At 41.4% G+C, this 13,944-nt stretch overlaps 2 protein-coding genes across 9 annotated transcripts in view; one reads left to right on the top strand and one right to left on the bottom strand.

Moving 5' to 3' along the window:
* The window catches only part of MYH15 (myosin heavy chain 15), a 468,786-nt gene that overhangs the window by 189,546 nt on the left and 265,296 nt on the right, over positions 1-13,944 (top strand). The gene's annotated exons all lie outside the window — the stretch shown is intronic.
* BBX (BBX high mobility group box domain containing) overlaps positions 1-13,944 on the bottom strand; it is a 139,695-nt gene that overhangs the window by 57,349 nt on the left and 68,402 nt on the right. For 7 of the 8 annotated variants that reach the window (XM_066340676.1, XM_066340675.1, XM_066340677.1 and 4 more), the window contains 2 exons: positions 6,952-7,122; positions 5,180-5,422 (listed from right to left, as the gene is read on the bottom strand). In XM_066340676.1, coding sequence (XP_066196773.1) covers positions 5,180-5,422; positions 6,952-7,113 — 405 coding nt within the window. In that variant the 5' untranslated portion in view covers positions 7,114-7,122. The remainder of the gene's footprint in view (positions 1-5,179; positions 5,423-6,951; positions 7,123-13,944) is intronic. The other variant, XM_066340673.1, reaches the window with a different exon arrangement.

Raw genomic sequence — 13,944 nt, forward strand, 5'->3', positions numbered from 1 at the left:
TCTGCTAGAGTCACTACAGGGTTTTCCCAGCTCGACAGTCTGCTTTGTGGCAGGGTCACCATTGCACGTGCACTGCTTTCTTTCATTTCCATCTTCACCTTTAAACTGGCACTTGCTACCTCCGGACCATAGCACAGACAAAAACATTTCAGTTTGCAAGAAACACGGCACTGTGTGAACCCTGCTGTGTGAAATCCTGTATTTATAGAAATGGCTATAAATAATAAAAATCTGCAGGGATCATTGACCCACATACGCACTGTATTTTCTGAATAGGGTGTACGCATTACATCTGCAAAGTAAGGTCTCAGACACTGCTCACCTCACTCCTTTTCCCTTTCCCTCAGTTTGCTTTGGGAGCTCAGTATACCACAAAAATAGCCTGGTGGAGGGAAGGGATAGGAAGGGGAGGGTAAGGGAAGAGGAGGAAAGGAAATACACGATGAAGCAGCTTTGCCTTCCACTGTTAAAGCCACAGCCCACTCACAAATCATGTTGCCAGCCTGCAGAGTAAAAAGCACAGTCGCTAGCAATGAGCTACATAAGCTCTTCATATCAGCAATGCTACTTTGAGTAATTGAATTATTCTACTGAGTAATTTGACAAGCCGACAGGCTGCCTATCAAATGAGAACTAGAACGCATGCCATTTGTGAGACGAAGCTGCAATAAGCTTTTAATCAGTTCTCAACAAGAGCAATTCAAGTGAGCTGGTCTATTAATGTCTTTTTTTTTTTTTCTCTGCAAAGCCAAAAACTGAACGTTAACTGCAGTTTCTGAAAGGAAGGGAGCAAACTGAGGGAGGACAACTCATTGGAATGGTTCAGTTTCAACACAAAAGATACGAAAAAAAAGAAAATTAAAAAGGTTAAACAATGGCCAGGAAGTACTTTTTGTAAATGCGTAACAGGGGCCTGATCCAAATCTTAAAAACCCTTTTGGTATTGACTTTTGTGACTACTAGACCAAGGCCTACACCAGATAGATTTTGCTTACCAGGTCATGAGAAGATAACTTCAATGAAGTACACAGTAATTAGAGAAGGTCAAAGACAATAGTGCACTCTACTGTTTTCCTCCCTTTAGCTAACTGCGCAGTAAAGCAACTTAACAAAGCCAGCTTAAACAGATGTCTAAAACTGATTAAAAAAAACTCTCAAAACACAAGCAAACCAAACTAACCAAAGAAAACCACAAAACCCCCAACCCAAATCTAAGTACCTAACCTGGAATGCAAAGACACCACCTTGTTTTTCACAACAAAAGGCAGCAGGGTCATATTCTGAAGTTTCAGGTAGGAAATAGAACAAGATGTGCTTGTGGGATTGATCTGATGCTTTATTGCGGTTTTGTGAAAGCTTGGAGAATGTTGTGTTATGCAGCAGGACCAGTGCCACTTCAGAACTGAGGTTAAAAGTTGCTGAGTCCCCAAGCTGCTTTCATCACCAAATAAAAAAAAGATTTGCTTTCTCTAGTTGCGGTAGGAACAGGAGCTCACAAGTGGATTCCAGCTGCACCTCAGGCTAGCTGTTAGCACATGCTTAATTTTAAATGCATGTTATTAAATGCCACATGAATCCCAGAGACCCAACATAAAAAAAAAAAAAAAAAAAATCCCAGAAAATACAGCACTCCATTTTTCACTTCTGAAGGATGCAGTGTTTACACTACACACGCTACAGTCCATACCTCAGCCAGTGGGCTTGCCAAACTCCAGTCAGCAAGCCAGGCCATTTGTCCCCTCCTACCCTGGGGCAGCTGCCAAAGCAGAGGCACCACAAGGCCAGCAAGCTCCCAGTCTGGCTGACTGGACCCAAGCCACCACTGGCCAAGGACCAGCAGGGAGAAGTGTTCAGCTGGGCCACTGAATGGCAGCAGAATCACACAATCAATGAGGTTGGAAAAGACCTCTGAGATCACTGAGTTCAGCCTACAGACCAACACACCTTGCCAACTACACCACAACACTCAGAGCCATGTCCAGTCTTTCCTTAAACACCTCCACGGATGGTGACTCCATCACTTTCTGGGGCAGTCCACTCCAATGTCTATCAGGCTGCTCCCTACAGGAAACAATCCTGACTGCCTGGATCTTGCTGATGCAAAAATATATTTAAAAATGAAGTCTCTTCTAGCAAGGGAATAGAGCTTGAACAGCAACAATCGCACCAGACACTTTCTAAGGCAGCTGAACACTCCCAGGAAATCCTGTAAGAGTTAAAGAATACTACCCTTGTTACTGAAGGAAATAAAAATGCTGGTGTACATTTATAAGTGACCAGATTCATCTCCCTCAGTGAAGGAAAATGTTAAAAGAGTACAGCAATGCTTCTGGTTCCTTTTTGAGTATCTATCAGTTATTTGGCTTATATCCAAGACAGTGAAACTTTCAAAGTTAAACTGATCTAGGAAGTCTGCAGGATAGAAATAGAAAGCATACTCATAAAGGTAACACCAGCAAAAACAGACATGAAGCTCTGCAGATGCAGCACCAGCTCTAGAGGGCAGTTGTTGCTACAAGAGACCATAAACCACAAGATGGAAAATAGAAGGGATCTGGGGACAGTTTTTCCAGAAAATTAAGGCACCCCAAGGTGCAGAGAGGTACATAATGGGATTCTCCACAGTGCCTGAATAAACTAGAGACCTGACAAGCCTCTCAGTGGGAGTTATGGACAGATGTCCAGTCTGCTGGAAACTTCTCATAATTCCAGCTGGCAAAAAGTTTGGGCGCCTCACTATCTTCCAAAATGCTAGATCTTGCATACAGCTAGACATATGTAAATGAATATACAAGTGCCTTGACTTGCATACTGCTGAGGTAATACCGCTGTTAGCAGTAGGTAGGTAAGAAATCGAAAGTTTCTTGCACGGCATGTGATCTAACCAACATGATTTTGGGAGCTATGGCAACAAGTAGTAAAAAAACCCTACTTTCTCTACTCTAGACACCACAGAAGAGCAGAGACTGTAACCACTGCAGGAGGGACCACTTCTGTAACCCGCACCCGTATCTCTGAAAGAGTGGTTTGGATGCTCAGGGTACACGAAACACATTGTAGGGATAGTGGATATGATACAGGGTTCTCTGGGAGATCTGTGTCCTGCCAGGACAGTGGCTACAGGCTGCACAGTGAAATATGGAAGTCAAAGGACACTGAAAAGCTACATAAAAGTAACAGAAGATTACTCACTGTATCTTAAATCTCAGTGAGCTAATACAGGTAATCAAACAGAAGATCACTGGTACAACGGTACTTTTATCTTCCAAAGGCTCTCACCTTCTTGATTTTTAAATAAATTTGCTTTAGGAAAAAGGAAAGTACCAACAGGTGCTCCTCACTAAAGTTGACATTAACCTCTTTTTGACAGCAGTAAGCCTACCTACAGGTGAACCTGTGCAACCTGCTCTAGGTGAACCTGCTTGAGCAGTGGGTTGGACAAGACAATCTCCAGAGGCCCCTTCCAATCCCAACCACTCTGCGGTTCTGTGAAAAGCAAGTGTTACAATAAAACAACCAATCCACACACACAGAATGGGCTTGTTGGTGAAGAAGACCCAAATGTATTCAACAGCAAGCACATTATAGCTGCTAATTATTGCTGTAACATACACTGTCTAAAGAATAAAAATTATATGCTATCTCTCTTCTACACATTCTTAAAACTACTTATAATGATGTAAACTACTTAGATTTATTGTTACGCTTTGACGTTGAATATTCAATTTGTTTTTCACGCCAAAAAAAGAAGAACACTACAGGAACAATGATTTCTATAACAATATGATTAATAGTTTCAGATCTGTCACTTCATACAGAAGTTCTGCAATTATTTTCTTTCTTAATGGACAAGTTTCCTGCAGCAAGACAAAAGACAAAGAAGAACAGTCACATTAGGTTTGTTTCTTCCAAAATTATTTCTTTATTCTCATCTTTCCTTTCTCATCATCTGTACTGAATCTTCTAATCGCCCTTTCTCCAGACATTTGGAGAAATATCACTAATTCATAAGCGGGAATGCAGAACAAAACTGGAATTGCTGGACAAAGCTGAGACTCAAATGTTTCAATACTGTGCCACTGATGAGGAATTCACAGAGGTCCTACAGATCCTGCTTAAAAAAGGACCTGCCATGATAACACCTTGTTTTTCCTGTGGACTTTTCTATGCTCACATGAGCTACTGAACAGACAGACCCTACACCCTGTTAACAGCAGTAGACACCTTCAGATCCCGGGGCAGACATGGGTAATAGTTTTCCCAATCATGTCACAGCTCTCTGCACTTCCCACGGTGTGCTAGTATACTCAGCAAAGGAGAGAGATGTTTTTCCCTCTCAATGGTGTTCCTTTATTTTTATTAAGATTTTATTCAAAGGTTAAGCACAATCTGTATCATACAGGTAATCAGAGGGACCTGTTTTGGGGTCAGGTTATCAGCCTAAGTAACTGGCTGTGTCTTTCTCACCCTGCCATCAATAACCACAGCCTTCTTGGCAACAGCTTATCAAAAAAGCTAGTTCTTCAAAAGGCTCATTTAAATTTCAAGTTGACATAAAGACATTTTGTGAAATACAGGGATAAATCTCCTTTCCTTGCTCTTGGTTAATGAACTCTGATTAGGCACTGCTCTCTGGTTTGGTATTGGGCTCATCAAATCTTATGTATCAGGAACTGGTTAATGGGGAATGTACTTCAAGAAACACCAGTAATTTAATTCATTAGCATCAAAGATAAAAAAGGGACATTTCTTGACTGTGCCTTTGGTTTGGTCCACCTGTATTACAGTAGCTGGCATCACCGATATCAAATGTACAGCTAAGTATCACTAGTTAGCTGACACGGAACTGTATGTTATCATTTACAATGGCCACTAGCCTTGTTAATGCTTGTACTGCAGAAATTATCAGGACATACAATCAAAAAGTGCATGTATTTATAGCAATAACTACCGGAACCAGGTTAGTTTGTATACACAGGCAACTCTGCTTTCCATTCTGGTCCAAAGGATTAAGTGAATTAAAGCAAGAAAAGCAGCCGCTCTGGGCACCATAATGCCATGGTGAAGCTGAGGAACAGAGGGAAGAGAAAGATCGCACAGAAAACATTTAATACACAGAGAAAAAGAACACAAATACGTAATGAACTCCCTTGACATCCACCATTCAGACAGAACATACCTCCTTGGCCATGTCAGTGTATTTCTGTTTTTCTTTTGGATCTAGAACAGACCACCAATCTGCCAAGATCTTGGTAGCGCCACGATTATCGAGGCGAGGGTGTTCTTTCCGCACAAGAGAGCGGTGGCGTTTGCAGAACAAGAGAAACGCGTTCATTGGCCGGCGAGCTCGCTGCTCGGAGGACTCGTCATCTTCAGTCTCATCAGCATCCTGCTCTAAACCATCAGGGCCAAGGAGCGGCACCTGGCAGAACCGAAAGGGAAGGGGTGTGAGCTCAGTTATCCGCGGTTTGCACAAGGACCGAGACCCTGTCAGCTGTGGCACTGAGGGAGAGGCACATGGAAGCACACAGCTGTCTCCAAAGGCCATATCCATTCCATCCAGACAGTGCAGAGCTCTACATCAAACCGCCTCACCTGACGGTCCAAGGTTCACTCACGCTCTCTGCAAGACTTAACGCCAGCTTCCAAGTGGAACAATTTCTAAGCCGAGGACCACTCTCTAGTCCTAAAGGGGTGGGAGGGATAAGATCCTCCCTACTCTCCTGGCAATCTAGAAATCATCTCTGTGGGATGAGGCAAGCAGAGCTACCTTGGACCTTAATTATTCATGTTTGCAACTACAGAGCACACAAGGAGAAACAGGTAACAGTTAGTATGTTGTTAGTCCGTTGTCTCCTCATCCCCTGCTGTTCACTGCTCAGCCTGCGAGCAGCACAGCAGTGCAGCCACCACAGAGCTGCCCAGCAGAGGCAGAGGGCACATCTCAATAGAATACACTGCCAAAATGTGCCCTCTCAACTTACAGGCCAGCGTATCATTCCTACAAGGGATGAGCCACAGAACTTACTGCATGAGACAGAAAACCATCTCCCACCTAACTGCGACGCTGCTGTTTTATACCATGTTGTGAAAAGACCTGTAAGGCCACCAGAAAGCATCATCAGAGAATCAGGCTCTTGCTTAGCCTTGTCAAGGTCACCCTCCCTTATTCACTACCAGTGAATGGGTAGTCTCCTCAGCACTGACCTTTCCATTCCTGCCTTAGCAAGGCACTAAGGAGATACACATATGAATGCTATTCACATGATGAAATCATCACATCTGCATAAACAGTTCTCACTTCTTGTTACAGTGAATGAGTCTAACTGGAAAAGTGTGAGGTGCCACATGGCATGAAAAAAGAGTTAAGGTCCATGTCATTGAACAATACCAAAACGCCAAGTGTCAAACCACAGACAGATTACTTCAACTGTGCACTCAGTACTCTGGAGGATAAATTGAATTTCACATGCAAATATAGTAAAAATTGTAGACAGCTTTCTCCTCCTTTTTCCCGTTTAATCTTTATAGTCTTTTAATCTTTAAAAAAGAAGAATGACAACTTTTAGTTTGGTATGCCCTTCAGAGCCACCAGAAGCAGACACCAAGCACAAGCCAACTTCATGTCTAAAATAAAAAATCAGAAACAAGGCAGATCAAAAACCCACTTTGAGCAATCAAGACTAGGATGTGCAACACATTATTCAAACAAAGGAGATAAAACTATTCCAGTCTACAAAAATTTGCCCACTATTTTAAAGGCATGATTAACAATTCACTTTCTTGTGCCACTACCTGCCTTTACAGCCTTACGGGCACCACATCACATCACTTTTTGTTGGCTGTGTTTCTTCACAAAAGAGAACAAGACAACACAAAATAAAAAACACAGCTAGGGAAAATCTGATCCACCATTAACCATCTTGGGTCAAAGCATCCAATTAAATCTACCTTATCAATATCTTCCTCTTCTTCTTCCTCTTCTTCCTCTTCAGAGAAGTCAAGGAGTTTCTTGGCAAGCAGGGGATGCCACTGAAGACACTTCCTTTTTGGTCGCTTTCCAGTTCCTTCACCTTCTGTTGAGTGATCCTTATTCCTACTACTGCCTTTCATTACTGAGACCTGTCATGCAAAAATATTGATTGATAAATTCACAACAAACCCTTAGGCATAAATCACCATCAAACCAGTGACAAATGTATGAGGCACCAATGCAATACTCTCAGAAATTTCTGGAAAATATTAGATAGAGATTTATTCCAACTATCAACATAAGCATGGATGTACTTTATGCAATCTTCACACTTCCACATAATGACTAGAGTAACCAGCCAATACACAATTAAAGAGCATGAATAAAGGATGCCAGCTGGTCCAGCTCTCAAATGTGCCCCTGTCTGAGGGATGGCGGAGAAGACATCTTCACAAGACAAGTGAGTGAGAGACTCCACACCTCTCTTACATCTACATCCACTGCAGCTTTTCATATTTTGCCACTGCAAAATATCAATGTCAGGACATCTCTCTTTCTCACAGTAGGACATATCACCAGCCACTTATGTGTTAATCACACTCTTTATACTCCAGTGTTGATACAGAGCCCCATGATACTACAAGCTAGGATTTGTCCACTGCCATTAAAAGGTGCAATAGGGAAATCATCTCTCTAAGAGAAGTGAATTTTAATACACAAGTTTGAAGCAAGTAACCAGAGACAGTTATGCTGACATTTCCAAAGTACTACACAGGAAACAAAAACCATGTGCTGAGCCAAATGCATGCAGAAGACAAATCATATTCAGTTGTGTGTGTGTCCTTATCTAAAAAATATTTCACAACTACCTCTCAGTAAAAATATATGCTTAACACATCCAAAGTACCAGTTTGAGGATTGACTTCAAGAGATGTGCTACCCAGCTAAGGGACAAATGAACCCATATGAAAACAAGTAAAACCAGCACATCACATCCAAGTACTGAAGAGCACAGCAAGCAAGAGCTGCTGGCACACAGTCTGGTCCCCTGTAGCCTTCTGTTAGCATAGTGTAGTATCAGTGGCAATCCTGACAGGAGCATGCCTAGCTTTCCAAGAAAACAACATCAGCATCAAAACAAACTGAACTTAAGAGTGGTTTGCCAGCTACATCTTTATAAAGCCAGTAAATTTGATGAAGTCTCACAGGAGTTTCTCACCAGCAGATAAAGCAGCGCACTAAGCCTTGGTCTCACAGGCAAAGCCAGAAGAAGCTCTGTTGCTGACTCTCAGGAAAAGTCAAACCTTGTAACTGCAAGGCCACAGTGCATTTTAGGATGCTGCTTTCTGTGAGATGCCTGGTGCAAAGATAATGTTTCAGCCTACAATGGCACAAGAGAAAGCTGCCACACTTGCACTTAGACCAGCTGCCCGAGTCACTGCCACCTCTGGGGCAAACGCCTCACAAGAACCATCTTGCACAGCTCCAGCCATGCTCCCACATTTAGTGAGCACTATTTCTGGTTTTGGATGATCTCTTCCAGGTGTTTCTAGCTGGTTAACTCACTGGCACTTTGGCAGTGTGCCCTTGTTAGCACCAGAAATGTGCATAAGCAGCTGCTTCCTCTGCAGCCTCCAACAGTGCAGAAAGCTGAAGGCCCTTCAGACACTGCTTGCTGAAGGAACAACTGAAGCCTGAAGGAAGAAGGTTCACATATTTTAACCTACATTTTAAAATTGCATTTTCCTGGATGTATTGAAGTTTGTTAGATCCTTCCCACTTGTCAGCAGTACCTGCCCCCCTACTAATTAAGCACACCCTGTAACTTTGTAGTAACTTTGTCGCATTAAGTGACATTCTTTAATATCCACATAATACCACTTCTACCTGGAAAACCTTTCAACTTTGATTTCTTATCACCTGCTCCTCTGTTCATTTTCTGTAACCAACTCCTGTAGGGAGTTTTATACTGCATCACCATGCACCATTTCACCTAAATTTTCATCCATGACTTGCAAAGCAGATCTAAATACACAAACGACTTTGACTAAAAAAACCCATTAAAGTGTGGGAAATTAAGCCATAATCTGGTATCACAAAATGTATGTTTGAAATTAGTTTTATCCCACTATGACCTCTGCCACGTACCACACTGCACTGTGCTCTCCATTTGTCTCTCTCCCTAAAGTGCTGAACACCATTTGCTTTTGTTTGGGGTACTTTCAGACACAAATGAACAAAGCTGAGTTAATGTTCAAGCAGGAACTTCAGCTCCCGTGGGCAGCAGAGATTCGTTCAGAGATTGCTAAGTGATACAGATCTGCCTGTTACTGCAGTCAATAAAGCATGTGGCCTATTTCTGAGCAGGATAACTACACTACAAGTACAATGAGGAGAGCTACTCCAGCCCTCACCACTCACTTGTGTACATGAGCTAATCATACGGCTCCTGTCTACTATCAGTCCTAAGTATGATGAGTACTACTAGCAGCCTTGTACCTTGTAAGTGTGAAACTAAATTAAGGTTTGAGAAGTGCTCCATGATCCTCCTTCACAAAGCTCAGCTGAAGTCTTCAGGGCTGTTTCAACAACAGCACTGTTTTTAGAGCTGGCACCTCTCTGCCTGCTGCCCTTAAAAGGATGAGCAAGAGAAGACTTCACAGGACTTAGGCGTGTTTTACACGTGTTCTCCATCACCCCTGGGGCCCTGCCTATGCTCTGTGCTGAGTTTGGCAAGGCAGCACAGAGGCAGGCACCTGTCACCTTGCAAATCCCAAAGGGGCTCTCAGTACCTTACACCTCTTCGCCACAACTGAGCTCACAAATAATCTTTATTTTCCATGCATGAAGGCTAGGTATTAAACATCTGCCACTAAAATGAATAAATCAAAGTTCATCACACATCAGTGCTAAAATAACAATATACACTCAGCTTCAGGAATTCAAGGGACGTTCATTAGGTTGTTTTATGAAATTGTGAACCATTTTACAACACAGATTAAGTCAGATCCTGGCTTTCATACAAGCACCATTTACCACAGGAAAACACAGTCACTCTTTGCTTCTGCTTTGGAGATCATCTCTGCAATGGTCAACAACAAAAACCCTCCTGATTTTGACCCCACTGATGGAAAGACTGAGGCCACAGACAGACTTCAAACTTTACATTTACATCCTGGCCTGGAAGTCCCTCGCTTCTTAAGTGTGTCAAGCAATGTACTCTACCCTCTATGCCTGCTCTTCTTTCCTCTAAAATAGTGGGTAATTCATAACAGGAACGCATAGAATTATTTCCTTCCCCTTAAGAGTGGCTCATATTCTATTTTTACATTTCTGTTTCCAAATCCTCTTCCCCCATTTTTATTTACTCAGATCCCTGTAAGTTTTGACCTACATTTCAGAGACTTTTTTTCTGGTGTGCATTTTTTGTTGATGCCCCTCAGTCAAATATAGGATTGGCATAATGAGAAATGTTCTAATTCTTTATTATATCACATGTGACTTCTCCTGTTAAAAATGGATGCCAACATAGTGTGGTAAACTTGTTTTCCCCTGGATTGTTTCATCTTTTAGCTTACTATGCCCCTACTTTAGAGGCATTTGTGTCTTAATTGTTGATACATTCACATACATAATTATAAGAGAAATCCATTAAAAAATCCAGGCAAATGCAAAATACAGTCAACATGGACATGTACATTTTCCTTCATGTATGATTATGATTAAACAGCAGTGAAAGTTTTACGGGCATTATTTACTTCTTGAATGGCAAAACATCAGTGGAATCCAGTTTCCTGACTCTTAAGATTCTATCTGATTTTTTTCCCCTTGACACGTGGTCAACAGCACGTTATCTGCTTGTTTTACGTGAGAGACTGGAAGCTGGCAGACAGAAGCAAGCAAAAATACCACCTGTTTCTCTTTCAGGGATCCCCCAAGCACTGGCAAGCATCTCTAACAGTATGCTTTTAAAGAAAGAGCTGGATTCGGACCCTATAAGAACTGAAGCACACATTTAAGCCTGGTAATTGAAAACTTCCTTATTAAGTCACAGAACTAGCCATGTGCAATCTTGGAGAGACTTGGCTTAAAAGTAGAGAAGATACACAACACCTGAAGTGCAAAGTTTGCAATAACTAGAATTTATAAACCAGAACACACACAAAAAAGCAATTTCTTCTACAGATATCAGTAAAAATATCATGTATCTTTTAAGGCAGATGTAAGGGGTTTTAGAAGTTTGCAAGTGTAAAAATTACTAAAACCAGGCAACAAGATTTTACCAGTTACTTCTCAGCTTAAAGATGACAAAAATGAAGTGACAGTCACTAGTGAGAAAGTAGGAATATTTCAACAAGATAAAGGTAATGGACAGCTTTCCTTAAAATAAGGCACATATGCTTTATAATGTCACGAGAGCATACCTGTCAAGGCTGCCATTCATGATCCATTGAAAGCAAGATACCTTCAGGGTGACATTCTATGTCTCTTTTAGTACATATACAGATCAAACATTACAGAAATATTACATCAGCACAAAAAGTGTAAGAATTTTCTTGTGTGTGTGTGCTGGCTGCCCTTCTGGCCCTAGAAACATTAATCAAAGAATCACAGTCTTCTCATATGTATGGATGTATTATAAATATGTATAGCAGCTAACAGAGCTTCAGAGGAAAAAATATATTCCTTAAGAAAAGAGGTAGATGGAGAGAAAACAGGGGAGAAGACATTGTTTAGCTTTTTACTGCCTATGTTTCTATGTTTCTATGTTTCAAATGTATAACTGTTTACAAGTCTTCATTTTTAAAGTATTCATTAACAAGCATTTGATTACATTTGGTAATGTTCAGTTTTGTTTTTCTGCTATATTCCTGTTATTTATAAAACCTTATATACACAGTTGGCCAACTTCAGCAGTATTAATTTTGAGATTATCTCATCCCAGTATTGATCTGCCACTGAGAATACTGCTTGTGCTAAATAAACTACATCCACAAACACCAAAAATCCTTATAAAGGTCTTCAAAAGCAGCCAAGTGCTCTGAGGCACATGTAATATTGGTCAGAAAGAAATGCAAGACCTGCAAAAACAGAACCTCATAGACATGGATTGTGACTATGGCATACTCCTTGTTGGAAGATTCTCCACAGAACAACATCTGAGCTTCAGTAACTCTTATTTCCATGAGGACAGTGGAAATGAATTTCAGATTTCCTGTTACCTTAAAAAACCCCCACATTTCCTGGAGCCCAGCTGGGCCCTTGGTTGACTCAATGAAGATTACTGGTACAAAGGAGCAAAGGCAGAGTTTCAAGTGGACTTTCCACACTTTCTGCTCTGTTTTACACTAAGTTCTCTACTACATGATAAAAACAAATGCTGATAAAAAAAGAGAGAGGACTGAACTATGACACTAATTGCTTGTTGTTTTGGGGACTACTGAGTCAGTGACTTGAGCTATTTCAATGAAGAAGCAGGAGACTGGGAAATGAGTTCATGTTCTCAGCAATCTAGATGAATGAAGATTCCATTCATTTGGAATCTTCAAATGGCTGTAAAATACAGCTACACAAATACAAAAAGTTTTTTTTTTTTTTTAAAAAAGTAAGTTTCTTTTAGGTCTGGAATAACTGAACCAGAATATTTCTATAACATAAGACAAAAACTAGTTTGCATTAATTGCTGACCAGTCAGTGAATATACTCTTTATTGCTTCACAGCAGAAAGCCATTAATGAGCTTTCTAATTTTCAGAGATGTGATGGTTTAATGGGGGACATGCTGAGACTCAACGGGGTCCTGTTTGCCAGTGGAGGTTTGAGAGAGACTGTCACCACATGAAACACTTAGCAACACAGCTACAAGTGTTAGTTAATTTTTAAGGACACACTCTTCCATCTTTAGAAATTATTTTAAACAGTTCCTTATTCTCAAACTCATAAAATCAGTTGCTTGCTTGCTTTGTTCTCTAATACATAAAACTAAACCCCAAGATCATTGAAAAATGTCAACGACACTTTTTTTAAATTTGGTTTTTTTTTTTTAAAGTATCCCATTCATACCTGCTGAAGAGGAAGAAAAGCAGCATATAACACAAGTCTCTGGAGTTTAAACTTCAACTCTACTATTTCTCTTTTCATTCAGACATGCAAAACAGAAAATATTTTCTTTGGCATTTTTTGATGCAAAGAAATCAAGCAAGCTTTGTCTAGGATGAAAACCACTTTATGCTGAACTCTTGTCCTCACTGTAGCACCTTTTGCCTCTGTGAAGTGGCTTGCTGATGCAGATGAAGGGAAAGAATTGATGGAAGAGTTTTGCCTTGCAGAAAAAGGTCTGGGGCTGCAAGTCACTAACATCTTTACTCAAACAGAAGCATATTAACAGGAGCCTAGAGTCACTCAGGTAAAAGCAGCTCTCTGAAGACTCAGGTCTTAACCATAACAAGACTTTTTGTTGTCTTGAAGTTACAGTAAGACATTTGCTATTGTAGGACTCATTTTAGACTTCAGCAGCTGCAGAGGCAGAAACACAAAAACCAGAAACCCAGTAAGTCACAGGCCACAGCTATACTTACTTCACCAAGCAAGACTCCAGTGACACACACTGCTAGCCAAAATTCCTGGGTCATAAAGTGCAGAAGACAAGCATTTGTTAGGGTGACATCCACCTTTCTGGACTGCAGGTGCTAACCACTCCATGTGCCAAAAGACCATCAGCAGGTCTGCCTACAACCCTGTGCACCTGCTGGAATAATGCACCTGGATTATCAGCACAGCAGCTTCCTCTGCCTGGAGCTCCTGGAGAGCAGGCAGGGGGGTTCTCTCACTGCACTCACTGTGCAGTGCTAATGCAGAGCAACCACAAATTGGGGAGCAGGGCAAGGCCTCCTGCACATATAGGTGAGGTCACTCATCCAGGGGAGGGACACACTGTGACACCTGCATTACCAAACCTGGCTCTGCTCCTAG

This window comes from Sylvia atricapilla, chromosome 2, assembly GCF_009819655.1.
Source record: "Sylvia atricapilla isolate bSylAtr1 chromosome 2, bSylAtr1.pri, whole genome shotgun sequence".
NCBI classification, from domain to species: Eukaryota; Metazoa; Chordata; class Aves; order Passeriformes; family Sylviidae; genus Sylvia; species Sylvia atricapilla.